At 54.7% G+C, this 26,896-nt stretch overlaps 1 protein-coding gene across 1 annotated transcript in view; it reads right to left on the bottom strand.

Moving 5' to 3' along the window:
* BCR (BCR activator of RhoGEF and GTPase) overlaps positions 1-26,896 on the bottom strand; it is a 136,624-nt gene that overhangs the window by 3,590 nt on the left and 106,138 nt on the right. Inside the window, exons 11-21 of the mRNA XM_003938577.4 lie at positions 25,804-25,923; positions 24,896-24,971; positions 23,360-23,464; positions 22,568-22,642; positions 19,767-19,864; positions 16,835-16,966; positions 5,233-5,292; positions 4,288-4,397; positions 2,872-3,011; positions 1,389-1,523; positions 363-468 (exon numbers count right to left, since the gene is read on the bottom strand). Coding sequence (XP_003938626.3) covers positions 363-468; positions 1,389-1,523; positions 2,872-3,011; positions 4,288-4,397; positions 5,233-5,292; positions 16,835-16,966; positions 19,767-19,864; positions 22,568-22,642; positions 23,360-23,464; positions 24,896-24,971; positions 25,804-25,923 — 1,157 coding nt within the window. The remainder of the gene's footprint in view (positions 1-362; positions 469-1,388; positions 1,524-2,871; positions 3,012-4,287; positions 4,398-5,232; positions 5,293-16,834; positions 16,967-19,766; positions 19,865-22,567; positions 22,643-23,359; positions 23,465-24,895; positions 24,972-25,803; positions 25,924-26,896) is intronic.

Here is a 26,896-nt window from a genome sequence, read left to right as displayed (position 1 = left end):
TGTGCTGCAAGCTGACTCCAGCCCTGGTACTTCTGGGTCTAGGTGGCCCAGGACGAGGGGCCCAGGAGGAGGGTCCAGCTCTGGGCTGGTGGGGAGGTCTCCTCCATGATCTGGGCGGGAGGGAACTGGGGGGTTCAAGCGCACTGGTGGCCATGGCGAAAGCTCAGCTCTTTGTTAAGGCCACAGTGCAGACGAAGAGTGGCACAGAGGAGAGGCGGGGGCGGGGGCGGCAGAGGCACTATCCCCCGAGGCAGTGAGGGACTGCAGGCAGGGGTTGGGAGGGAAGGTCCTCAGTGCTGGGGGTCTGACGGGAGCAGTGGGGCACCCTGGAGTCCTGGGCAGCCGCGGGAGAGCTGGGCTACCTTTTCAGGTGGTCCAGAAGGAAAAGGAAGGTGAGCAGGTTGGCCTCCGGCAGGGACAGCAGCAGGTTGAGCATGCAGCTCTCCTTTGCAACCGGGTCTGAAAGAGCTGCAGAAGGCGGTGGGTGACTCCTCCGGGTCACAACGAGCCAGAGCCCTCTCCCGAGGTGGTCCCTGAGCAGCCCAGGCCCCTCATCATCCTCACTCCCACAGTGCTGGTCCCCAGTGAGGACCCTGTGAAGGGCGCCTGTGTGGGGTGTGAGCCACCTCAAGGAATTTCTCTACCTCACAGGGGTCAGCAGCACCCGGAGAACAGCGGCAGGAGGTGGCGTGAGAGCAGCCGCCCACGGGCAGAGCCGCGCTTGGGAAACTCCCGCTGCCACCCCATCCCCAGGCAGCCTAAGGCAGGGGAGGCTCAGCGTGAAATGAAATAAGGGAGGGAGGGACACAAGGAGGTGGCAGGTGGGAGGTGGGAGGGCCCCAGCCCCACCAGCTACACATAGACCCCCTCATCACCCCGGACACCACAGGGGCACCTGCAGGCTGGGAGAGCAGGTCCTCTGTGCCCGGGCCCGGGAGGCAGACCTGCCCTAAGGGTGATGTGAAGGCTACATGGCCGCACGCGCCAGCCTTCCGCTTTAGCCGTCAGCCTCCAGGTTGACTGAGGGTCAGGCCAGGACTGAACCCGTGCTTGACAGGCCCAGGACCTGTGGCTACAGCACCCGGGCGCCCTCATTTCGCCCTGGTCTGCAGAAAGGACGACAGCGGAGTCTAGGACCCCACAGCGCGGCAGTGCTGACCATTTCACCCTCTCGGTCTCTGGGAGGAATAGGGACGGCAGGCCCTCTGGGAACGGGCGAGGGCTTCAGGACAGGCTGGGTTCTGGCCCCTGCTTTCTCAGGTTGGTTGAAATGCTGACTATGGCAGAGGTGGCACAGCTCTGGTTCCCACATCTCGCTTTTCACAGTCCCCAACGGCAGCAATGGACGAGGAGATGCCTCCCAGGACGCCAGGGCCTCCGGTGCTCACCAATGCCCTCAGCGAAGTTGGGGTAGAACTCGTCAGTGAAGAGGGGCTCGGGCAGCTCACGGAAGTAGAGCTTCAGCGTGCCTGCAATGGCGTTCACGTCCATCTCGCTCATCATCACTGACACGTCCTTGTTATCTGGAAAGAGAATGGAAGTGCTGCAGCCTCCTTGAGGATCCCGAGTGCGTCTCCCGCCATCCCTGCCTTGGCTAACGCCCCGTCCCTGCCACGCTGACCACTGTGCGGGAGCCTCCCCTGCTGTGAGCAGCTGATCTTACTCCTCCCAAGAGCTGTGTGTGGTTCTGTCTGTGCGGCGTTGATGCAGGGGCGTGTGCATCCCCGGACCTCTCCCCTGCTTGGCCCAACGTGATGGCCAGGAGGAGCCCAGCGTGGCAGGACACAGAAGCTGTGTGGGAATCGGGGACTCCGCCCTGTATAGCAACCACCCCTGCTCCAGTGTCTTCCGATAGCGGGAAGGCTGTGGGAGAATCTGATGGGTTTCAGTGTTTGAACTGGTGTCTTGTTTTTGGACCCAGTTAGCCACTGGTGCCTGCCTCCCAACCACAGGCCACGTCCATTCTGGAACCCCAGAGGGAGCTGAAACTACCCCAGGGCCCACCCAAGGGTGCTGGGCATTCTGCGGGTCCCAGTAAGGGTGGATGGGGTGTGCCCCAGAGAAAGGTCTGCAGGCACAGAGTCCTGTTGCTGTGACAATGCTGGCCAAGGACCGTCTGGGGTCTCAGTGCCCTCCCCTGGCATTTGGGGAGGTCCTTCATAGCCTGTGAGGGTTGGTGAGATGGAGGCGGAGACGCTGCAGCCCCGGCCTGAGCTGGGTCCATCAGTGCCCTCTGCCCGCCGCATCCTCACACAGGGCAGTGGACAGAACAGTCTAGTCCACCACCATGGCAGGAAGGCCAAGGCCCCGCGGAAGCCCCTAGCCAATCTTCAAGCAGTATGGGTGGGTAGGTGGTATAAAAACTGGCTTCTACGGGCTGGGTGTGGTGGCTCATGCCTGTAATCCCAGCACTTTGGGAGGCTGAGGTGGGTGGATCACGAGGTCAGGAGTTGGAGACCAGCCTGACCAACACGGTGAAACCCCGTCTCTACTAAAAATACAACAATTAGCCGGGCTTGCTGGCACCCCTGTATTCCCAGCTACTTGGGAGGCTGAGGCAGGAGAATCACTTGAACCTGGAAGGCGGAGGTTGCAGTGAGGCGAGATTGAGCCATTGCACTCCTGCCCGGGTCACAGAGTGAGACTCCATCTCAAAAAAACAAAAACAAAAACAAAAACAAAAACAAAAAACTGGCTTTTACAGAAGCTCCTTCAATAACTCTTGTCTTCTCTTTCTTAAAAACCATAGAACACTAAATGAACAAAAGACACAGAGAAGGCTGTGACGTGCCTGGGCCGTGGAGCACTGTGAGATCTCATCACGGACACCGCCGCCCACACCCCTCCCGTCCTGCCCAGGCCAACACTCACTGACGTCGAAGGCTGCCTTCAGCGCCTGGATGTCGGTGGCCACTCCGGACACGCGGTAGATGCCCACCTCCTCCATGCCGCGGCGCTCGATCTCCTCCACGCACTGGCGCACGACGTAGGGCACCTTGGACCTCTCTCTCCTGCGGGAGGAGGGCGTGTTCTCAGTGTCCCGGCAGCCCCGCTTGGGCCGTGGCACAGGAGACCTGCCCTCTATCTGCACACCTGAAGCTGGGGTGAGGATGGTCAGGAAGGTGCCCAGGTCTGGGGCTGCACACAGAGCCTTGTGCGTGCCTGTCCTCCCTCTGCCACCTCAGTCCTCATTGCGTGCACTTCCTCAGGACCTTTCTAAGAGGCTGAAGCAGCCAGAACCCCTGCGAGTCACACGTGGTCTTTGGGGGAAGGCCAGGAGGCCTGTCTAATAAAGTCAGCACAGGAACGGCATCGGACAGACTCCAAGTCTGGGGTCAGCAGCCTGTGCTCCAAGCTGGGACATCAGACCCAATGTTGGTCCTGCCAGCCACGTGCTGTGCGAGAGGAGAATCTCTGACCCCCGACCCCTGCTGCTGGCCTTAATAAACATCGCACGAATGAATGAAGGGTTGCCTCAGCACCAGAGCTCCAGTACTGCGATGCTAAGTGCTTTCTTCCTGAGTCTTAGCAGAGAACAATTCCAATACCGCCCGCCACACAGGACACTGGAGTACAAATATTTCAAAGTTAGAAGACAGTGTTGTGCTGAGGCCTTAACTTTTAAAGTCTGGGTTTTCAACTGGATTTAGGAGCACATCAAAGCTGCTTCTCAAGTCACCCTCTTTTGCAGTGCTCATTTTGGGGGAGCTGCTGATGGAGTCCTCGCTGCTCATGCCCAGAGCCCTCCCAGAGTGCCACCAAGTGGCTGCCATACAGTTAGGGGTAGGAGTAGTGTTTACACACAGAAAGGTGTCCTGGGTGTGACTGATGGAGGCCCCGGCCCACGTGACCGGCAAGGTCAGGGGCCCAGACGGATTCCATCCTGGGGAAGCAAATGAATTCTCGGAGGAATTCAAGTACTTTCAACTGCTCTCAAACCCACAAACAGGCTTTCTCCTGGCCACTGACTCGTAACAAAGCGGCAGAGGTTATGACCATTCAACAGGAACCCGAGACCATGACAAATTCCAAGCGAGGGCAGAAACCCTGCACTTGGGCAGTTCCTGGAGCCAGCCTACTGCTTCCAAGCAAGGCGGCAAGGACGTTCCTGAGCTGGTGTGGAGTCAACACAGGAGGGAGCTGAGCACACCGACTGCTCCCTGGGGCCTGACCTCACCATGCAGCAACCATGCACAGAGAAGGGAGACCCACACACGCTCTTCCCTGCAGAAACAGCTGAAGGGACCGGCGCCCTCACCGCATGAGCCCAAGCCCCTCCCCACTCACTTGGTGACCACGGCGATCTTGACTCCGAAGACCCCTGTCTGTTTTCGGGATGGCATCCTCTTCAAGCTGAACTCCCGGCTGGTGAACTTGACCGAGAGCTTTACTTCAATCTACAGTGGGGAGAAGGGGCACAGTCCTCTAATCCTGCTGGTCCTCACATCCGAGGTCCCGAGGGCCCCTGGGGGTCTTGTCAAATATTTCAAAGCTCAAGGCATGCAGAGGTCTCAGTGTGAGGTGGGGCCACTGCTAGGGGAAGCCTCTAGTCTACTTCAGCAAGAGCCGGGACTGTTAAAGGAGGCGTCAAGGACTGGCTTCTGCAGAACCACCTCCTACAATCGCTGTTGCTCCTCTTGCTTGCTTTTTTTTTTTACATATAGGATCTCACAATGTTGTCCAGGCTGTACTCAAACTCTTGGGCTCCAGTGATTCTCTTGCCTCAGCCTCCAGAGTAGCTGATACTACAGATGCACTATGCCTGGCTTTCTCTTTCTTGGTGACAATAAAAATTAGGTAGGAAAGAGTATTGAGAATAATATAAGAAAAAGCCAAGAATCATCAACTATTAACATTTTACCATAAATGCCCAGGCCTTTTTGGGTGTGTCATTGCTTTAAGGTCTAAATCTTTCGGGGGTACCTAAAGACAAACCGGGGGTCTCTATTTACATGGGCAGCCCCCAGGTCCCTGAGTGGAGGCCCCACCTGTCCTGGTGGTGCTATGAGACCTTTGTTCGAGGAGGGATGCCCAGGGCGTGACCAGCAACTGCACCCCAGCCAGCAAATTGCCGTGCATGGCAATTCTGCTCTTCGGGGGCCCTCCCTCCTCCAGCCAGGCTCCCTTTCAGGTGCCTGCTCAGACTTAGCCACCTCTGACTGATTTGAAAAAAAAAGAGGCCACCCTATCCTTCTGGGGGACGTGGGCATCAGGAGTCCCACGGACACATACCCCATTCATGGCGATGACGGTGCGCTGCCAGTCTCTGTCCTGCAGGGCCTGTGGATCCAGCTGAAAGCAAGGTCATGATTGGCAGACGCCCCACCAGGCTTCAGCCTATACCCACCACTTCGCCCCACTTTAGTGAGAGGTAGAGCCCAAGTGCAGCCAGCATCTCCATCAAAGGCTGAGAGACGCAGAGTAAGAAGGGTGCCTGCCAGACACCCCTGGAGCCCAGGGCCCCACTGCTCCCGGAGCCCTGCTGCCTGGGGAACAGCACCCCCACCTTCCTCTGCCCCTCCCACACGTGCCCCATCTGTGAAGGCTTTGTCTCCTGCTTTACGGGGAGCACAAGCTCCGTCAGCATTCCTGGGTATGCCAGGATCACTGGCTGGGCTGGGTGAATGAGCAGTACCTTGGGTGGGGGTGGGGAGCCGTCTTGTTAAAACTACAACTTCCCAGGCTTCACGTGCAGAGAACTAGACTCATAATCTGGGTGGGAACTGGGATTTGCACAACTAGAAACTCCAGGTAGTTCTGGAGTGAAGCCAGGTCAGGGAGCCACCACCATCTCACTCCATACAAGGCCACTGCATCTGGGCTTCTGTTTCCATCCCTTGCTTTGGGCTGCTTCATTTTAGCCATAAAGCAAGCTGCCTAAGAGCAGGGACCACACCTCATGATGTCTGCACACATTCATGTGGATTCGCACGTACACACACACACACACACACACACACACATACACACACACGACGGTGCTGAGCACAGCACCAGGCCTAAAGAGGGGCTGAGGATCGGCATCATATCCACTGCAAGGGACCCTAGAGGCCACAGCCACTTGGGTCTTCTGCAGTGAAGTGGCTAGAAAACAAGGAGAAGCTCTGGAGCAGGTCAAGGAGCCCAGCCAGCTGCCCCTACCTCACAGGTGCGTGCACCTGGGCTTCCTTCCTGCACCCGCTCAGCAAGAAGGCTCACCAAAGGCACATCTGGGGGTTGACCCCCCTTTAACTACCCTTCTATCTCCTATTGGTGAACATTTCCCAAGGATCTGAAGTGTACAGCCAGAGTGGCACGAAATAGCAAAGCATGGCAGGATGTCTCCCACCAGGGGTTATGTGGTCACAGATTATCATGCTGCATCCTGCCTTGAAGGTTTTCAGAGGCCACACTCCAGGTGTCAGGGACCTCACCCTGAGAAGCAGCGTCCATGGGCAAGGACCAGTCAGTCACAAGCCACATACAAAAAGGAATCTCTCAAGTGGCCCTTTCCCCAAGAGTGAACCCTAAGCAGAGGCAGGAGAGAATAACGTGAGGATGAGGAAAGGGTGCATTTCCTCTGGAAAGGGAGAGTTTAATACCACTGCGGGGAGCTTTAATAAATTGAATCCTCGCCTGTAATCCCAGCACTTTGGGAGGCCAAGGCAGGAGGATCACCTAAGCCCATGAGACCTGCCTGGGCAATATAGTGAGACCTTGTCTCTATTAAAAAAAAAAAAAAAAAAAAAAAAAATTCAAAAAAATTAGCCAAGCATGGTGGCATGTGCCTGTAGTCACAGCTACTTGGGAGTCTGGGATGGGACTACTGCTTGAGCCTGGAAGGGGGAGGCTACTGTGAGCCAAGATCATGCCATTGCACTCCAGCTTGGACAACAGAGAAAGACCCTGGCTCTAAGTGGAAACGCAGAAACACGTTAAGCAGGAGACATTCTTCCCTTTCCTTCCAAGAACAGCCATCACTGGGCCCCTCTTCCCTTGAAAACCCAGAAGTAGCAGAAGCAGCTGACAAGCAACCCAGAATCCAGGTAAGCAAAGACATAGAAAGAGAAACTGTCCAGACATCAGGCAGCTGCCCCTCCAATCCCCACCGGGACCACAACCCACATGCCAGCCCACCTTGCCCTTGCACACCAGGTTTCGAATGTGAGTCCACAGGGCAGTGCCGCGAGCACACAGGTGCTTCTCGGAGGAGGCTGCCCGGCTCCGGCCCACCCAGCTGGGGTGGAAGTACCGAAGGAGGCCCCACATCGCAGCCGGGGGGGACGGCGACTCTCGCATGCTTGGCCCTGCTGCTCTGGGAAGCTGGTGGAGCTGAATGAGAGCTTCCAGCCTCCGCGGCCTTTTGACCAGGCTTTGAGGGAAACCCCGCCCCGCAGTCTGGCTGGCCAAGGTCAAAGTTTCCCATCACCCCTGGATTCCACTTTTTTGTCTGTGTGTGGGAAGAACATCCTCCCACCCCAGCCTATTGGTTACGGGAATTCCAACCTGTCTCCATCTCCTCTAAAGCCTAGAAAAGCCGAGCTTCCTTCTCTAAGTGGCTAGTTTCCTGTTGCCCAAGTTTGGAGATGCTGAGTAAAGTCTGACTGGTTGGCCTGCCTTGTGCTGGAAGCAGTCTAGACTGCCCAGAATCTGCACCACCCCCAGCAGGGAACCACAAGAGTCACATGCAGTGCCTCCGACGGACCCAGGGCAGAGGGCAGCTGCTCAGGTCCTGCTCGCCCAGAGCAAGCGCAGCCCTGGGCAGGGCTCCGGCCAACGTCCACTCCCCAGCACTGGTGATGTCCATCACCCACCTCAACCTGGCCCTGATGCTGTCAGGTGGGTTCTTTACCAGGCCCCTCTGTGACTCCCAGTGACTGGAGACCAGAGTGTCGGCCTCTGGGCAGCGGTTCACAGCTGACCTGATTTTCGGCTCCCATGGGAAAGGCTGTCCCAAGGCTGGCTCTGCTCCAAAGCACAGAGTGTGCTCCAGAGCGGAAGCCGTGTAAAAAATAGCATGATAATGAGGCCTGTGCCTCGGCTCAGCCAACCCCAAACACTGCTCAAGGCTGGCACGCTCTCTCATGCAGTTATTTAAAGCACCAGAGAAGTAAACAAGCAAAAGACCACGCTTTGGAAAAACAGATGACCAAGTGGGAAACAGCAGTTAAGGGAAAAACTGAGGCACTCCAGATGCTGTCTGGGGTCTCCCTGGATTGCAAGGTCTTAGTGAGGAATACGCCTGCTGCCTGGCCAGGTGGGGGCCTGTCTGCTCACACACAGTGGTCTCAGGAGGGTGGACCAGGTCGCTGTTCATCTCTCACTGGCTTGGGTAAGGCCGGGGCCTTGGAAGAATGGCTGTGGTCAGCAGGCCTAGCAGATGGTGGCCTGGAGGTCTGCCTAGAAAACCACCCTGCACATCCATCCCAGGGAAGTGGTGGGTGGGGGCTGGGGAAGGTCGAAGCCCAACTGGGGCAGGTGTTGCGTGCTGCCCTGAAGCATCACTGACCACCTTCCACGGTGGCTCTGCTGGGGGCCCAGCACTGTGGCTGGATTGAGTCACCAATGGACAGCCAGAGGACATCCTCTCGCCCACCCTCAGCAGGGGTAGGGTGGGGGTTATGAATAAATCATCCAAAGGAGGAAGTGCTCGCTCACTCCTCCCTTACCTCCTTGACAACAGCTTCCTCCACGCCCATCGTCACTAGCCTGGATGGTCCAGCAGGGCACCCCTGGCTGTTCCTGTATGAGCCCTGTGTGTCTGCACCGTAATCTATTCCCAGGGGTGGGTCTTTGCTGAGACTACCAGAGAACCTCTGTGTTCACCAGAAGAGAGATGACAGGCCTCCTGCTGTGGCCTGTGACCGCAGTCTGCTATCCTGAGATCCATCCTACTTTTTTTTTTGAGAGGGAATCTTGCTGCCACCCACGTTGGAGTGGAGTGGCACGATCTTGGCTCACTGCAACCTCCACCTCCCAGCAAGCGATTCTCCTGCCTCAGCCTCCTGAGTAGCTGAGATTATAGGCACCTGCTACCACGCCTGGATAATTTTTGTATTTTTAGTAGAGACATTTTGTATTTTTAGTAGAGACATGTTCACCATGTTGGGCAGGCTGGTCTTGAACTCCTGACCTAAAACAATCCACCCACTTCACCTCCCAAAGTGCTGGGATTACAGGCATGAGCCACCGTGCCCAGCCCCCATTCCACTTTTAACTCATTGCTATTCTTTGATCTCAACCAGTCTCTAACATAACTGCAAAAGGAACACCCCCTCTCCCTCAGGATAGACTATAAGCAGCATTGGTGAGGATGTGGAGAAATGGGGATGGTCACTGGGGATGTTAAGATGGTGTAGCCACTCCAGGAAACCTAGGGCAGTTCCCCAGTCACCTTGCTGCACAGCCCAGCAACCCCTCTAGGTGTCTACTCAATGAATGAGAACATACGTCCATATAGAGACTTGTACCAAGAACAAGTTCGTGGCTGCATTAACCGTAACAGCCCAAACTAGAAATGATCCAAGTGTCTGTCAAACAGTAAATGCAGAAACAAAAACATGGTGTATGTATGCAGTGGAAAATCATTCAGTCATAAAAGGGAACGAAACAATGTTAACACACGAAGCCTCAAAAACATAATGGCAAGTGGAAGAAACCAGCCAAAAAAGGCCACTCTAGTATAATTCCATTTTTATGAAATACGAAGAATGGGCCAATCCCTAGATAAAAAGCAGATCGGCTTGGATTCAGGAGTGGCTGTAATTGGGAATGGGCTGGGTACAGTGGCTCATACCTATAATCTCAGCAGTCTGGGAGGCCGAGGCAGAAGGATCACTTGAGCCTAGGAATTTGAGACCAGCTTGGGTAGCATTAACAAGACCCTGTCTCTACCAAAACAAAACAAAACAAAAAAAGTAGCCTGGCATGGTGGCACATGCCCGTGGCCCCAGCTACTTGAGAGGCTAAGGCGGGAAGAGCACTTGAGCCTGGGACATCAAGGTGGTGCTGAGTGTGGCTGCACCATGTCACTCTGCCCTGGGCAACAGAGCATGATCCTGTCTCAAAAAAAAAAAAAAAAGAGGCAACAGGGCAATTGTTTGGGTGATGGAAATACTCTAGAACTGGATTGTTGGTAAAAGTTGCACAGCTCTGTAAATTTACTACAGAATCGTTCAGTTATAAAAATGAATGTATTTCATGGTACAAAAAAGTTAAAGAAAAATACAGGGTCCAAAAGTGGCCCCCAAGAGAGTAAGGAGGACCAGTGCCACTGTCCACGGTGACAGCGGTGTGCTTCTTCAGGAAGAATCCTGTGGAATCGGTGTAAGAAAGAATCTGCTCATGTGATTACATTTCATGATGGTTATGTCTTAAAATCTTCCCCAAATATTTGTTCAAGACAAACATCACTCATTTCGTGTTCCTGCAAAAAGAAACCCTCCCTGGGGCCTGGTCCGGCTCCAAGTCTAAGAAGCTACATAAGTTTTTCTCCTATCAGCACCTCTGCCACATAGACCATGTCTCATTCATCTCGGAACGCCCCCCAGCATCAGACACCCTGCACGGGTGGAATGGCCGTGTGGATGAGGCCTACGCGGCCCTGAGATAATCCTCGAAATACAAGTGGGGATTCTTGGTGCCTTCATGACGGCATCCGCCTTACCTGCCAATACCTCCCCAACTCCCATCACTTCCCCCGTGACATGCTCTTTATTTTGGCTTGTGTGTGTCCCTGCTGCTGCAAAGCAAGTGTGGAGGACAGGGATTTGTCCAGTCCATTCTCTGTAGTATCTCCAGTTTCCAGAGATGTAAGACATACTACATCTACATCTGTAAGTTAATACATTGTTGAAGGGATCTAGAATTTATATATATATTGGCACAAATCAAGTACTGTTACATGCAATAGAAATTGCTAAGCCAGGCACCTGTCCTCTCACAGGTGAAGGTGCTGAAGTTCCCAGGGTGGCTGGCGGGTGCCCAAGCCCGGGGCTTCACCACCACACAGCACATGTGTTCCCTGGTGGTTGGGGCTTTCATGATGGGGGGCCAGCAAGTTCATGGAGTCTGGGCTCCCACATCCATCCCTGCACCATGGACAGCCTTTTCATCTTAGCCAGAAGGCTGAAAAGTTAATTCTTTACTTTTCAAAAAAAATTGTAAAATATTCAGAACGCAGAATGTCCGACGTTAGGTATTTTTAAGTGTGCAGTTCAGTGGCATTAGGCACACACACTGTTGTGCGACCATCACCACCATCATCTCCAAACTGAAACTCCACACCCATTAAACAATAACTCCCAGGGGGCAGGTGCCAAAAGAAAAACTCCCCTTCCCCCTGCCCCCAGCTCCTGTAACCTCTCATCTACTTTCTGTCTCTATGAATTTGACTAATCTAGCTACCTCATGTAAGTGGAATCATACAGCATTTGTCTCTTTGTGTCTGGTTTATTTCACTTAGCAGCATGTCCTCAAGGCTCACCCATGTGTTGGAGAATGTGTCAGAATGTCCTTCCTCTTGAAGGCTGAGTAATATTCCATTGTATGGATTGACAGACATTCACCAGCAGGTGGACGCCTGGATTCTTTCCAGTCTGAGGCTGGCATGGTCAGTGCTGTTGTGCACAGGGGCATAGCCACCTGACTTGGTGTCATCTTTGCATTCACAAGCTGTTGCCAGGCACTTCCATGGGTTCTTAGGGGAACAATTGCTGCAGCGTGGGCAGTCCAATAGGGAGACTGCCCCGAGAATAGGTGGACTTCATCGCATGGTGGGGACTTGACAGCAGCTGTCAGGATGCCACCAGGAGGGCCTCAGTCAGACCTGCTGGCTTGTGCCTGGTCAGGTGCCCACATAACCGAGGCTGGCAGAGAAGTCTGGGAAACTCCAGACTTGAGACAGTCAGAGCACCAGCTTTAAACGAAGTCCAGGTCACATCAGAGGTTCACAGTCCAAATCTCGTCCCTGAGGCTCACGTAAAACACTAGCAACAACAAAAATTAACTCTGATGCCTCCACTGGAACGTGAGTCAGGAGCCCAGCAAGACACACAAATAGATCAGGAGAAATGGGAGCATGACTTGATATAATGTTGCCTTCTCAGGAGAATAGACAGGGCTAACGGGATTTCGCAACCTAAAAAATTTGCAAATGAAGAGAGAGGTGCCCATAATCCTAGCAGTCTGGAAGGTCGAGGAGGGGAGATCATTTGAGGTCAGGAGTTTGAGACCAGCCTGACCAATATGGTGAATCTCCATCTCTACTAAAAAACACAAAAAAATTAGCCAGGCGGGGTGGCACGTGCCTCCCCAGCTACTCGGGAGGCTGAGGCGGGAGAATCGCCTGAACCCAGGAGGCAGAGATTGCAGTGAGCCAAGGTCACACCACTGCACTCCAGCCTGGGACACAGAACGAGACTCTGTCTCAAACAAAAGAAAGAAAAAAAGAAACAACTGAAGGAACAAATTCCTAACGGCAGCCAGGCTCCAATTTCCTTGGCTTTGACAACTGTGGTGACTCCCGCTTTGGCCCAGTACGTGCAGGGGCACTGGGACCGTGTCTCTGGGGCCCTGTCCCTGCCCCACCGCACTCGGCTAGGCTGCAGACTAGATTAGCCCTCCAGCAACGTGTCCCACGCCCCGTCCCACAAATCCTGTGCTCCCGCTCCTCTTGGAGCACAGGATGTTGATGCCTTCACCTTGAAAAATCCCTCTGAAGATACAGACTCAATGTCCCCTGCTCTGCTCTGTGAAGGCTTCTCTGTCCCCTGACCTCACTTCCCAAATAACCGTGCCACGTGAGCCACCAGTCACTCTGGGCCAAAGCCTGCCCCGGTTCCTGGCACATTTACTGCATGCTTCCTTTCCAGCTTCTCAGATCTAGGCCATGAAGGCTGGGGGCAGGGGTCTTCTCGTTCTCGGGGCCTGGCACACAGGAAGCCCTCCATCACTAGGGTGGTATGGCAGGTTCCTAGTGTCTGAGGATGGACTGAGATGGCCTCGCTTGCTCAATGGCTCATTCAGGCTTGCGGCTGGCTTGGAAAGGATACTCGGCTTGTGTCCTCCTGCACCTGCCCACACACAGGGCTCTGATTCGTGCTTTCCGTGGTTCTTTGCTGGCCGGTGGGCACCACCACAGCTTCGTCCCTGCTGTACTGTGTATCCTTCCCTGCTCATGGTTCTGAACAAAGCAGCTCACCCATCCCAATTTCTAGAGCCCACCCCACCCCCAACCCGCATGGAGCCTCTATCGTGCAATAAGGGAGGTGGGGACCTGGCAAGTCATCCAGAACAGCCATTTGAAGAGCAGAGGCCAAAATCAGACTCGGGCAAGTTGTTCCTGAACCCAGATCAACAGCACCATTAAGGGGAGCAAAAAACCAGACCGGGCCAATACCCCAGCCCAGAAGATCCTGACTCCTGCCGCCCACAGACAGGTGCACGAGCAGCTTTGCTGAGGACTCCTTTCCATCCCAAACCCCTGACCTTGGAGGAGCCCCCGGGGTCCGCCAGGGGCCTCTGCCCTCATGGCTGGATCCGGACACTCCTGGGATGCCGCGGCTTCTGTACTTGCTGTATCAGCCTCACATCACGGGAGGGTCTCTCTACTCAACTTCTGAATCGAGGTGCATAAGCAGGGTGGGAGCCTACAGCAGCCCCGCAGCAGCCTGCAGAGAGCCAAGCACCTCCCACACGGCACAGCGCAGAAGGCCCCTGGCGTCGCTGGGGAAGGCCCCGATTTAAAAAGACTGGGCCCTGGAGTCATGCACACCCTCTCCCAGGTATCCCTGTGCAGAAAACAGCGTCCATAGGGGAGAAAGAGGCCAGGCTGGTGTCAAAGAGCATCAATGGCATAGTCACCGCCCCTCCTCCTTCCTTCCTTCCTCCTGGAATCCCACAAAGAAGCCCCCCTGCTGGGAGCTTGGCGGTCCAGGGACCAGAGCAGCCACTGCCTACTTGGTGTGAGTCATGAATGCCCTTCACAAGGCGATCAGATTCCTTCCTGTCCAGTGAAGGCCAGGAGCCATGGTTCCCACCCACTGATCCCACTAACACAGAGACCAGGGGCTGGAGCCAGACTGTGCCTGCTCCATCACCTCCTCACAAATGACGACAACTAAGGATAAGAAGAGCAGCAAACACTGACCCCCCACCAGTGAGAGCATACGTCACTCCACCCTGGAGGCTCCATGGCCCCCCCACCCCAATTTAAAGGTGAGGAGGCCAGGCATAGTGGCTCATGCCTATAATCCCAGCACTTCGGGAGGCTGAGGCAAGTGGATCATCTGAGATCAGGAGTTCAAGACCAGCCAGGCCAAAATGGTGAAACCCCATCTCTACTAAACATACAAAAATTAGCTGGGCATAGTGGTGGGCATCTCAGCTACTTGGGAGGCTGAGGCAGGAGAATCGATTGAACCTGGGAGGTGGAAGTTGCAGTGAATTGAGATTGTGCCGCTGCACTCCAGCCTGGGCAACAGAGTGAGACTGTCTCAAAAATAATAATAAATAAAGGTGAAGAAACACATTTGGATTAGTTGGACGGTAACTCGCCCGGGTCACACTAAGTGGTGTGGGGGTGACAAAGACTCTCCTTGACTGAACCCATGTGGTCCCTCCGGCTCTTTATTCTGGTTAGATCCCATCCCTGGGTATGTTCTCAAGAGCCCAATTTTTGCAAGAATCCTGCTAAGTCAGTTTCGCCAGAGCCCCCCACACTTCCTATCTGATCAAATTCCTCACCCCATGCCATCTCCAGGGCATATCTATCCCTCTGGCCTGTCTTCAGCGAGATTCCTGTCAGGTTGGTTTCACCAGAATCCCTCTTCCCCTCGAGCGTGCTTCTTCGTGATTTTCCATCCATCAACCCTACCCTGCCTCTCGGCTGTAAGTTCCCGCTAGTCCTTGTGAATCCGGCACTGCGCCCCTTTCTAGGCTCAGGTCTTTCCCCCATCACAATAGCTAAAATAAAATCTGCTTTTACCACTTTAACTGCTGTCCAGCTTGGGTTTTTCTTTGATACTTACTGCTCTCCTCTTCCCTAGGATGGGGTGGGGTGATGAGCCAGCACCCCCAGACTCAGAGGAAAGCACAGGTCATGTGCATAAATACTTCAGGAGCATTGCAGAAAAGGGTTTCAAAAAAGGGCCTAACGTGGTAACACAGGAAGAGGCATATCTCAGCTCTTTTCTCTTTTTCACTGAGACCACCAATTACTCAGCAACAGGACTCAGAGGCCCTGGTTCAAACAGAGACACTCCCAGGACTCCAGTGGTTGAAGATTTGGATGAGTTGAGTCAATGGTTGGCAGAATCTAAACCTCCCTTTACCTGGCTTGATGAGCTGGAATAAGGGGACCGGCACCCAGGCTGTGACTGTTCCTGGGCCGAGCAGTGAGGCTGTGCCAGATGCAGGCTGGACTGTGGGGGAGGAATGCTGTAGGCTGGGGGTGGGGGGAGCAGATGGAAAACATGGAGAGGGAGAGGGAAGGGGGAGCGACCGAGTACTGCTGGCTTTGCAGTCTGCTCCCTCTGCCTCCCTGAATGCCTGGGAACCCTGATTCTGAGCAGGTTAAAGAAGTGTCTCCTGAGTGTCAAATGAGCTCTCTCAAAGATCTGCTGCAAGGACCAAATTAGAAAGCACACGTGGCCAGGCGCAGTGGCTCAGGCCTGCATCCCAGTGCTTTGGGAGGCCGAGGCTTGAGCCCGGGAGGAGGAGGCTGCAGTGAGCTGAGATCATGTCACCACACTGTGGGCTGGACAAGAACAAAACTCTATCTCAAAAAAAAAAAAAAAAAATTAGCCAGGCATGGATGGCGGGGCATGTCTGTAATCCCAACAACTTGGGAGGCTAGGGCAGGAGGATCGCTTGAGCTAAGGAGTTTGAGGTTGCAGTGAGCTATTATCCTGCCACTGCACTCCAGCCTGGGGGACAGAGCCAGACACTATCTCAAGAAAACAAAAAACAACCAAAGAAAGCATGTGCAAAAAAGCCTGAGCCGTGACTGTCATCCAGACTATGACCATCACTTGACGGATGCTAAAACACTTTAGGGATCTCAAAAAAGGCCAGCGCCAAGTGCTCCCTCAAGAGCACTGTGGCCCATCTGCGTGGTACAATCTCTCACCATGAGAATCCACACAAAGGCTGGCAGGGATGTACGAGATAATGCAGTGGGACAGGGTCAGGACAGCTGAGAGCAATTTTTAGCTAATTTATTTTGTTTTAGCCAGGTCTCACTATGTTGCCCAAGCTGGTCTTGAAGACCTGGGGTCAAGCAATCCTCCTGCTTCAGCCTCCTGAGTAGCTGGATTACGGGCACGCGCAAGAGGAGGCTTTTTGCTTTTAAACCTGATTTCAGTATAGGGAGCCCCAGGAGGTCCTGAGCCACTGAATTCCCTTATATACTTCCAAGATAGAAAAACAGGCAGGAGCTGCACCTCCCAAAACGTAGCCAGCCAGGCTGGGTGGCAGGAGGGGATGAAGCCAGCACTTAGTAAAGATTAGAAGATCGGCACAGGATGGGCCAGTTTCAGCCCGGGGCACTGCCTAACCATTCTGCTTTTAGGTTCTCCTGAGGCCAGGCAGGAACTGAGGCCCCAGCTGCAAAACCAAGTTGAATGGAAATTCTTTGGGGATGAGACGACCCAACAGACATGCAGACAGAGGGCCATCCATCAAGACGCATTAAGGCCCATGCAGGCACCGGCCCAGGTCTCCCACGGTGGATGTTTCAGAGCCATAGCTGCCCACCCCACCCCACCCCGGGTGCGAGGCCACGTCAGCATCCCCAAGGGTCGCATGAAAAAGGACACCATGCATCAGGCAGGGGTGGCAGGGGTGGCAGCCTCACCTGGACCTGGCCCTTCCCCATGAGTCTGTCCGTGCTCTCGCCGTCCTCCTTGGGGATCTTCGTCTTGTTGTAACACTTTTCGTAGCACAGTATCCTCAGGGTCTGGGAGCCCTCCAGCTCAATCTCAAATTCCTGCAGCCCCGAGGGAGAAGGCGAGTCCAGTGTGAACAAACAGGTCAGCGTTATGGCCAAAGGGGCCTCTGAACCGGGGCTCTCCCTGCCACCCTGGCTGCCTCAGGGGGACCAATGCCTGCGACCCTCCTCCCGTAGTCCTGGGATGTATAGACGTGTTCCCTGTAAGCATCCCTGGCATGAGACTGTGGCCCAGCCCGCATGCTTCCAGAAGATCTGACTGGCTCTCAAACCTAATCCAAACTCCTAACACCAGCATCTCAAAGGATTATCCCCACACCACCTGTCAGAATCTCCAGGGTGCTTGTCAAAAGATATTTTTATGGGCCAGGCGTGGAGGCTTACACCTGTAATCCCAGCACTTTGGGAGGCTAAGGCAGGCAGATCACTTGAGACCAGCAATATGAGACCAACCTAGGCAACATAGTAAAACCCCGTCTCTACCCTAAAAATACAAAAATTAGTTGGGCATGGTGGTGCATGCCTGTAATCCCAGCTACTTGGGAGGCTGAGACACAAGAATTGCTTGAATCCGGGAGGCGGAGGCTGCAGGGAGCCAAGATCATGCCACTGCACTCCAGCCTGGGCAACAGCTGGAGACTCTCCCTCAAAAAGCAAGAACAACAAAAAAGATATTTCTATGGACTCTGGATGATAATGATCTGTCGATGTGGGTTCACTTTTATGGAGACTATTCTGTAAGATCTTATCATGGTGGATACACATCATTCTACATTTGTCAAAACCCATAAAATGTGTAACACCAAGAATGAACTCTACCTAATGTCAACTATGAATTCTGGGTGATAATGATGGTTCATTGTGGGCTCATCAACTGTAACGAATACCCCACTCTGGTGTGGGGCCTCCATAACTGAAGTGGGGGGCAGGGGTATACGGGAACTCTTTGTTCTTTCTGCTCCATTTTGCTGTGAACGTAAACTGCTCTTAAAAAATGAATTCTTGCCGGGCGCGGTGGCTCAAGCCTGTAATCCCAGCACTTTGGGAAGCTGAGGCGGGTGGATCACGAGGTCAAGAGATCGAGACCATCCTGGTCAACATGGTGAAACCCCGTCTCTACTAAAAATACAAAACATTAGCTGGGCATGGTGGTGCGTGCCTGTAATCCCAGCTACCCAGGAGGCTGAGACAGGAGAATTGCCTGAACCCAGGAGGCGGAGGTTGCGGTGAGCCGAGATTGCGCCATTGCACTCCAGCCTGGGTAACAAGAGCAAAATTCCATCTCAAAAAAAAAAAAAAAAAAAAAGAATTCTAAACAAAAGGAAACAAAGAGCGATCCTTGGGGATGATACGGGAGGGAGAGGCAGGGACCTGGAGGAAAAACTGCTCCCCTAGCTTAGCTTTCAAGTTGTCTGCCATGGGTGTGTGGTGTTAGCTCTCTCCTCCGTCACCCTGACGGTGCCACTGGTGAATCTGCACTTCACACCGAGGTGTGCGCGCGCATGGGTTCTTGGTGGGGAAATGGAGGAGGGTGAGGGGAGAAGAAAGCAGCAGGAATTTCTGAACCTGAATAGGGGTGTGTGTGTGTGTGTGTGTGTGTGTGTGTGCGTGCGCGCACCAGGAACATGTGAGTATCCACGAGCCCAGACCTTCACGGACAGTGAGGGTGGTGGAGGGGACCTGCTGCAATCTAACACTCACGCCTTCATGCCACCCTGGAGCTCCCATCACTGCCTGGCACCTGAACCTTTTACACACCGCCTGGCACCCCTCTCTTGTGGTCTGTGCTGGGCCATGGCCCTCCTGCTCTCTGCAAAGGCTTCTTCAATGGATCCCACGTGGCTCTTATCCCCTGCACATCATAGTTGCCGCTCAGCCCTTTCGCAGGGATGTCCAGAGCTACGACAACTAGGTAATTTTACTGAGCTCCCGCGCCCTTATACTATTCAACAACATATCTAAAATGATCAAAGAGTAGTGGATGCTGAGAAAGGAGACCTGGGTTCCAGCCTCACTGTTCACTCCACCGGCCTCATGACCCATGCAGACCAAGCAGCCTGGGGGTTCCAGGCTTCCTCCTCTGCAGGAGACAGGGTGGGAGGCAGTTCTATACAGGCCCAGCTGTCTCTACCTGCACCATCAAGAATGAGACCATCGAGGTCACAGCTGCTGCAGAAGCTGGGAAATGGTACCTCTTACGGATCTGGGGACTTAGTCAATACCGAACTCGCTGCAATCTTTCCTCAACTCCCCAACTCCGGGATGGTTGAGTCTGAAGCAGAGTTAGCCTGTCACCTGCCTCCCTTTCCCGGGACAACAGACACGCCTGGCAGTGCCAAATGGCTAAGTGACTCACGCAGCAGCTCTCAAAGGTGGAGGAAGGCACAGTGACACATAATATAAATCCAACACCCCGAGACAAGCAAGCAAGACCCTGCAGTATCTGTCCCAGCCCTACCAGCAGAGCCCCAGGCTTCCGGAAGCCAAGAGGGTCATGGGAGCTCATTCCAACTTCTGCGGAAAAACACTATGGAAACTACCACGTAAACACAGGCGGTAACACAGGCAGACAAAAAGCCCTTTCAAGTCTCTTTCCAAACACCTCCAGCAAAACAGGCTGCTGCTTTTGATGACGGGGGTGGGTAAGATTCTTAGGAACGGAGATAAAATCTCTTAGACACGTCACCTCCTGGCCCTGAATTCCAAGAGATTCCTGGAATTCAGTAGCATTGCCTTTGGGGGAAGCCCTCAGGGAGCCCCTGAAGGTTTAGATTCTCTCCAGTGGAAAACATCCTGTGACCGGCTGGCTGGCTGGGCCCTTGTGGAATCAGCTCCTCACCTCGTTCCAGTTTGGCTCAGCTGTGTCCCTGTAGACGCGAGTCTTTGCTTTATTCACAAAATACCCAAAGGAATCCACCTCCAGGGTGCAGTACAGATCTGCGGGAAGAAAGGGACATGCAGAAGGTGGCAGCTCTTTTCCACATCACCCACATGGTCTATAAGAGCAGGTGTTATTTGAAGAATCCGGAAAAAAATAAAAAGGTTTTAACTTTATTTTTAAAAATAAAACACCAAATGGAGTTCTGGCATGAACACCAGCACCTCATGTGACACTCCGGCCTGATCTGTAAAATTCCCCTGGGTGCAGCTGGGAAACGGGACCCCCCCCAACATTCATTCGCGCAGTCAGTCCACACACCACAGCTAAAGCCCCTACAATGAGAAGGGCTCTGCATTGGCGGGGATGGAGAGGCGTACATGCCATCGTTACACAGGGGGTGTGAGCCACAGTGACGCTACGGCAGAGGCCAGCCGTCCTGGGGGATGTGGGAAGCTCCTACAACCAGAGTAGACCCCGCTCTAGGTATTATTGGGCAAAGAGTGAAGGCAAAGGGCACCACAGGCCACTGTGGGGCACAGGAAGCAGCTCGGTGCTGGGGAAACCGTGGGGTGCAGGAAGAAGGGAGGGAGACGAGGCTGGGGGAGAGTGGGGCTGGGCTGTGGGCAGTAAGTGGCAGGGTGGGGTTTGTATTTTAGAAAAACCACCTGAGTGGCTCACGTCTGTAATCCCTGCACTTTGGGAGGCCAAGGCGGGCAGATCACCTGCGGTTGGGAGTTCGAGGCCAGTCTGACCAACAGGGAGAAACCCCATCTCTACTAAAAATATAAAATTAGCTGGGTGTGGTGGTGTGTGTCTGTAATCTCAGCTACTCAGGAGGCTGAGGCAATTGTACTCCAGCCTGGGCAGTAAGAGCAAAACTCTGTCTCAAAAAAAAAAAAAAAGAAAAGAAAAACCACCTGAGAAGGGGGATGGAGAGGCCTGGTAGTGGGGACCCTGTCTACAGTGACATCCAGACCTACAACCAGGGAGGAGGCCACAGCCAGGGCCTGGCCAGGCAGCCAGAGACAATCAAGAAGCCTCACTGACGGACAGCGGCATTTAACAGAGGGAAAGTGGATGCGGTTTCTGGTGTGGCCACAGGGGTGGATGGTGGTGCCCCTCAAAGGAACAGGACATTGGAGGAACAAGTTTGGGGGCCACGAATAATAGATTTGGTTTGGGGAAGCAAGGCTGAGTGCATGGGACATTGAAGAGACAGGAAGAAAAGTTAAGAGGGAGGCAAGGAGACAAGCCCGGGACCGCAGGGCAGTGTACGGTGTCACCCTGCACTGCTCACAGACAGGACCCGGGAGGAGAGGCAGGGATGGAGGAAGGCCCATGAGGGAAACAACAGTGTTTATGAGGCCACCAGAGACGGGGCCCAGGGGAAAGATTATGTGTGTTACAACGCTGTGGAGGTGTAATCTGCATGTCATATAATTCATTCATTCCAAGTGTAGGGTTTGAGGATTTTTAGCAAATTTAAACACGAGCGCAAACAGCACCACAATCTTTCCACCACACAGCTCTCAGCTAAAAAGTCCCCTTGGGTTCATCTGCAGTAAGTTCTTTCTCCCAACTCCATCCCTCAACAATCATTGGTAAGCTTTCTGTCTCCACATTTTGCTGTTTCTAGAAACTTTTTTTTTTTTTGAGATGGAGTCTTGCTCCATCACCCAAGCTGGAACGCAGTGGCACAATCTTGGCTCACTATAACCTCCGCCTGGTGGGTTCAAGTGATTATCCCGTTTCAGCCTCTCAAGTAGCTGGGATTACATGCGCCCACCACCTCACCTGGCTAATCTTTGTATTTTTAGTAGACACGGGATTTCACCATGTTGAGTCAGGCTGGTCTCAAACTCCTGAGCTCAAATGATCCACCTGCCTCAGCCTCCCAAAGTGCTGGGATTACAGGCAAAAGCCACCGCTCCTGGCCTCTAGAAACTTAAATAGTGCAACTGATGTTACCTAGTCTTCACTGTTCTGATGGCTCCAGCAGCTATGGGAGAACCCCACTTAGAGGGCAAGGTCTAAAAAGAGTATTGGGGGCCAGGCACAATGTCTCACGCCTGTAATCCTAGCACTTTGGGAGCCCAAGGTGGGTGGATCACAAGATCAGGAGTTCAAGACCAAGCCTGGCCAGCATAGTGAAACTCCATCTCTACTAAAGATACAAAAAATTAGCCAGGTGTGGTGGCACATGCCTGCAATCCCAGCTACTTGGCAGGTCGAGGCAGAATTGCTTGAACCTGGGAGGTGGAGGCTGCAGTGAGCCGAGATAGCACTGCTGCACTCCAGCCTGGGTGACAGGATGAGACCTCGTCTCAGAAAAAAAAAAAAGAAAAAAAGAGTTTTATTCATCCAGCTCGACAGAGCAGCCAAATCTGCTCTGCTGTGGGGTGAAGGTGTACTGCTGACTGCCCTCCTGGCTTGGACCCAAGACTCCTGGGCACTCCAGCTGCTGCCTGTCAGACTCCTTGTCAAACCCCTGCAATCACACTATCCACCTGCAAGGGTCAGCTCACCGGCTCCCAGGATCTGAGACAGGCTCGAGAGACGGCAGAGGCCACGCCGAGAAAAATAACTCCACACCCAGAAGTCACCAACCGGCACCCACGCTCCACCGTGGCCAGTGATCAAAGGTGTCCCGTGGTCATTTGAACAACTTCCCTGCTTCCCCACACCCTGGTCGATTAGTCCTTCTTGGGTGGAGAACCTGGCTCGGTCCGTGGAACCTTCCTCCCCACACCAGTACTTACTTGAACTCTGCTTAAATCCAGTGGCTGAGTGGACGATGACATTCAGAAACCCATAGAGCCCCGGAGACTCATCATCTGTGCAAGAGACCAAAGAGGTGAGTGTCTGTTGTCCCGGGAAAGGGAGGCAGGTGACAGGCTAACTCTGCTTCAGACTCAACCATCCCGGAGACACAGCGTAGCTGCCATCTGCCCAGCACAAGGCAAGCCAGTGTCACCGGCCAAAAACATAACCATCATGATTTCTGTCTTGGGGATCTCAGGGTCCTGTTGGGTTCACAACACAGGCAAACCAGGGACCCAAAGTATAATAATGTTCCAAAGACAGCAGAGGGGGTTGGGGTGATGTGGGCATGGATGCGGTGTGTGTGGACAGGTGAGCATACATGTGCTGTGTGTGTCACTGAGCATATGTGCAACAGTGAATGCAAAACTCGGCTTGACCCAAAGTGCCAACGAGCAAGTAGCTGGAGGAGGGAGGGCTGGGAGGATGGGAGTGGGACTGGATCGAGGCATGGAGCATCAGAGGAGCGTCCGCTGTCGCCTTGTTGACTAGGAACGTGATTAGCCGAGCGTCTCCTCAACCACGCAGCAGCAGCCACTCAGGGAGAAACCGCTCCTAACCCATCTCATCCACTCCTGGCAGGAGACAGGAGGCCCCAACAAGCACACCTCTTCCTTCCAAACCAAATTCCATTAGTCCCGACAAAAGTGCTAACAGGAAGTGGGGGTCAGCCCCCGGGCCAGCTGCCGGCCCTCCCTGCAGATGCCCTGTGCACAGGAGGACGGACTCACCTTCCTTGTTGATGGTCAGTGGAATGCTGTGGACCGTCTGCAGTTTGACACACGAGTTGGTCAGCATCTGCAGCTCCACGGATGTCAGGGAGAAGCTTTTGAAACCTGGGAGGTTGGAAGAGAGGTGCACCAATTGGTCAGTGCGCTCCTTGGCCCTCCGGCCCCTCCCCCTGGACCCACAGCACATCCTGGGGAAGGGTCATGGCAAGAACTAGTGCCAGGACTTGGAGGCTCAGGAGAGGGCACCTGGCTGCCAAGTGCAGTGCTGGTCCGGCAGCAGAGCAAGGTGTGGCTCTAGAAGGCCCAGGCCTGGAGGAGTCTTGATGTGAGACTCACAAACACACACATCACGCGCTGCCTATGCTCAGCCACAAGGCAGGTCTGAGAATAAGCGGCTGGTTGGGAAGCACCTCTCTGTGAGGTCTCCCCAGATAGACAGCAGCCACAGCTCTGCCCCCATTTCTCTACCAGGTGAGGAAAAGGGGCTTATTTCTGGGCATAATGCTGAATGGGAAACAGATGCTGCCACTCTAGAAATGACTGGGGCTCCCATGCTATGACAGGAAACCCGGGGCCAGGAGCACTGGCAGGGCTGCTCGGAGCTCCTCGTTGCCCCAGACCACGGGGGCAATGGGGACTGAGACGTGACTCTGCGTAAGTGAGAAGGATGCGCCTGAGGGGATGGGAGGTCAGGCCAGGTCAGAGGCGCACAGAGCCCCTGCCCAACATCCCTGTGAAAAATGATGCTTTGCAGGTAATGGCCCACAGCTGTGGGAGGACCAGGCCCCCTGAATATGGTGCTCAGCCCAGCTCCCCCTGCAAGAGGGACAGTGGCATACAGCGTGCCAGTGGGAACATCTAGGTAAGGATGGCACGTGAATCCCAAACCTCCAAGGAGGAAACTGGGTGTGCCTTCCCCCGCACCCCCAGCCTCTGCTGAACACAGGACAGAAGGAAGGAGCGCCCTGACAGAGGGAAGTGCCCAGAGAAGGAAGGGGCTGCCCCAGAGGGAGGGAGCACCCCTGTGCTGACAGCAGGCAGCTGGGCCATGTGGACAGGGCAGTGGGGCCAGCACAGTGTGGCTACCCAAGTGGGCCCAGCCAAGGGCCCCTTTAGCATCAGCACCTACTGGGTCAGGGAAGGCCTGGGGGAACACGGGGCAGATGAGGGGAAATGAGGGAGGCCAAGAAAATGGGGTGGTGGCAGGGTCCCGGAAAGGCCTAGGGGGCAGGCCAGGGGGTGGGGTGTATGTGCAGCAGGCTGGGAAAATGAATGCCCAGGGGATGGCGGCAGGATAGGTGCGGGGTGTGTCCAAGAGAAAACGCGGTGCCATTACATGGTCAGGTGCGGAGAGACAAGACGGCTGGGAGGCCTACGGGGATGGTCATCTCCAACCTGTTTTCTAAATGAGCCCTCCACCTAACGCTTCACTTGGTAAGACCCCTCAAAACAAAAACGGAGGTTTCAAACCACAGGAGCTGCCAGCCTGGCCCTGGTGTTTCGAAGCCCAGCCCTCTCAGGACAGAGAACACTCACACTTCTTCTGCTGCTCCCGGATGTTCTCCCTCCACTCTGCACGCTCATAGTCAGAGGAGATCAGGAACGTGTAACTCTAGGGTGGGCGAGAAGAACAAACCCGGTTATCTCCACCCTGGCTCTGCGAATGCCCGGCCGGCCTGGGGCACCTTGGAGCACGCAACCCAGCTGGCTGGAGCCCAGTGGCCAGGTGTGCTCACAGCCCAGCATGTCGCTTCTGGCGCTCCCTGCCCTCCTTGCCAGCTGGGTGTCACAGCACCTCTGGCACAAGCTCTCGCCCGAAATGCACGTGTCAGGGTGTGATGCCAGCAGAGGGGCACAGCTAAGGGACGTGGAGGTGACTAGGTGGGAACTGTGGAAGTGACCAGGTGGGAACTGCAGAGGTGAAGGCTGATCTAGACCTGACCTCCTACATTCAACCCACAAGCCCCACACTAGCCCAGAGACGAGGCTTCTGCAGAACCCACCAGCTGCCTCTCCTGGCCAGCCTACAAAACAAGCCATTCTGCACGTTGACAGGTGCGTGTCATGCCCCTGGAAGGAGAGGTCCAGGCTACAGACGGCACCAGGAGCCAGACTGAGGACAGAAGGTACATCTCTGGCCCTCAAGACCCTGGGACAGCATCCCTGTACCAAGGACCAGGTCTGCACAAACCTGCTATACGCCCCTGTCCTATACCCTCCTTGGATACCCAGCCCACTCCCACCTGTGGGAGCTGAGCCAGCTGCCACTCAACCTGAGGGCTATGGCCCCGAACCCCAGAAAAAGGAACGAGTGTGTTTGCAGGCACCATGCTGGACAAGCATCTCGGCGCGGGGTGCATCCCGGTGAAAACGCGCTGCTCTGAGACAGTCAAGAGCCCATCCCAGGCCAGAAGAGCAGGAGGGGCCGGCGGGGCGGGGCTCACCTTGCCATTACGGCTGTGCACCCTGAAGGCCATGCTGGGAGACATGAGCAGCAGCAGCGACTCCTGCTCTGACAGCTTCTTCTTCAGCCTCTCCGTGGCCTTGCTGCCTTTGTTCGCCCTCTGCGGGGAGATACCATAACCTCACCTTCACATTCCAGCACCCCATACAACTCACTCCCGCTCCGTCCACCCCCACCGTCCACCCCCACCGCCAGCCATGTTCAGCCTGCAGAGGGCGAGAATCCCGTCTCCACTCAGCACAGCCCAGGGCCCCAGACTGCTGCTGGTGGCGGCCTTTGGAGGACAGAACAGCCTTGTTACAGGGTCAAGGCACGGCACACGCCGCGGGACATGCTTGGAACCTTTCCTGGAGGAACGAGGTCTCTTCTCTCATGAAGGTGGAGAGATGAGACTTACAAACAACCCTGCCTTTCATTTTCTCCCCAATTCAGACAATGTCCAGGGGGCTGTTGCGACCTAGAAGGTCCCTCACCCGCTTCCTAATCCAGTTCGATTTCCACATTGGGCCCACTGGGCCTATTTGTGGAGGTCCCAGCAGAAGGGTGGACGACTCTCAACAGAACCTGGACAGGTGAGCCCTTCCTATGCTGAGCTGTGTGGATCCCTCTAGAAGCCACTATCCCTGGGGAGAACATGTGCTGCCTGTCGCCAGATAGGGCCCCATCCCATGCCCCAAAGAGCTGAACATGGAGAGTGCAACGGTTACACTCAACAGGCCTCAGCTGCCCTCAGGGCACGGCACTGGCTCCTACTCTGCATGGGGACAGCCTACCATGGAGGTCACGGTCCCATAAGGACGAACAGGACAATGTTCACCCCAGTCCTGAAGCTCCCCTATGCTCCTAAGTGTGCTGGGTTTGGGTGCAGCAGGCTGGGCGGCTGAAAAGGGCTAAGGACTCCTGTCCCACTGTGTCCACCCTACCTGGGCGTCCCTGGGCCCAGGCCCAACCTTTTTGCCACCCACCTCCTCTGGCCTAGCTAACCAGATTGAGGGGCTTGTCCTCACCATTTTTACAGTCTTCAAACATCTCTGGAGAAAACTAAGTGCCTGCAGTCCCAAACACCTGGAGGG

This window comes from Saimiri boliviensis, chromosome 21 (genome assembly GCF_048565385.1).
Source record: "Saimiri boliviensis isolate mSaiBol1 chromosome 21, mSaiBol1.pri, whole genome shotgun sequence".
NCBI lineage: Eukaryota > Metazoa > Chordata > Mammalia > Primates > Cebidae > Saimiri > Saimiri boliviensis.
This window is presented reverse-complemented; position numbering and strand designations above follow the sequence as displayed.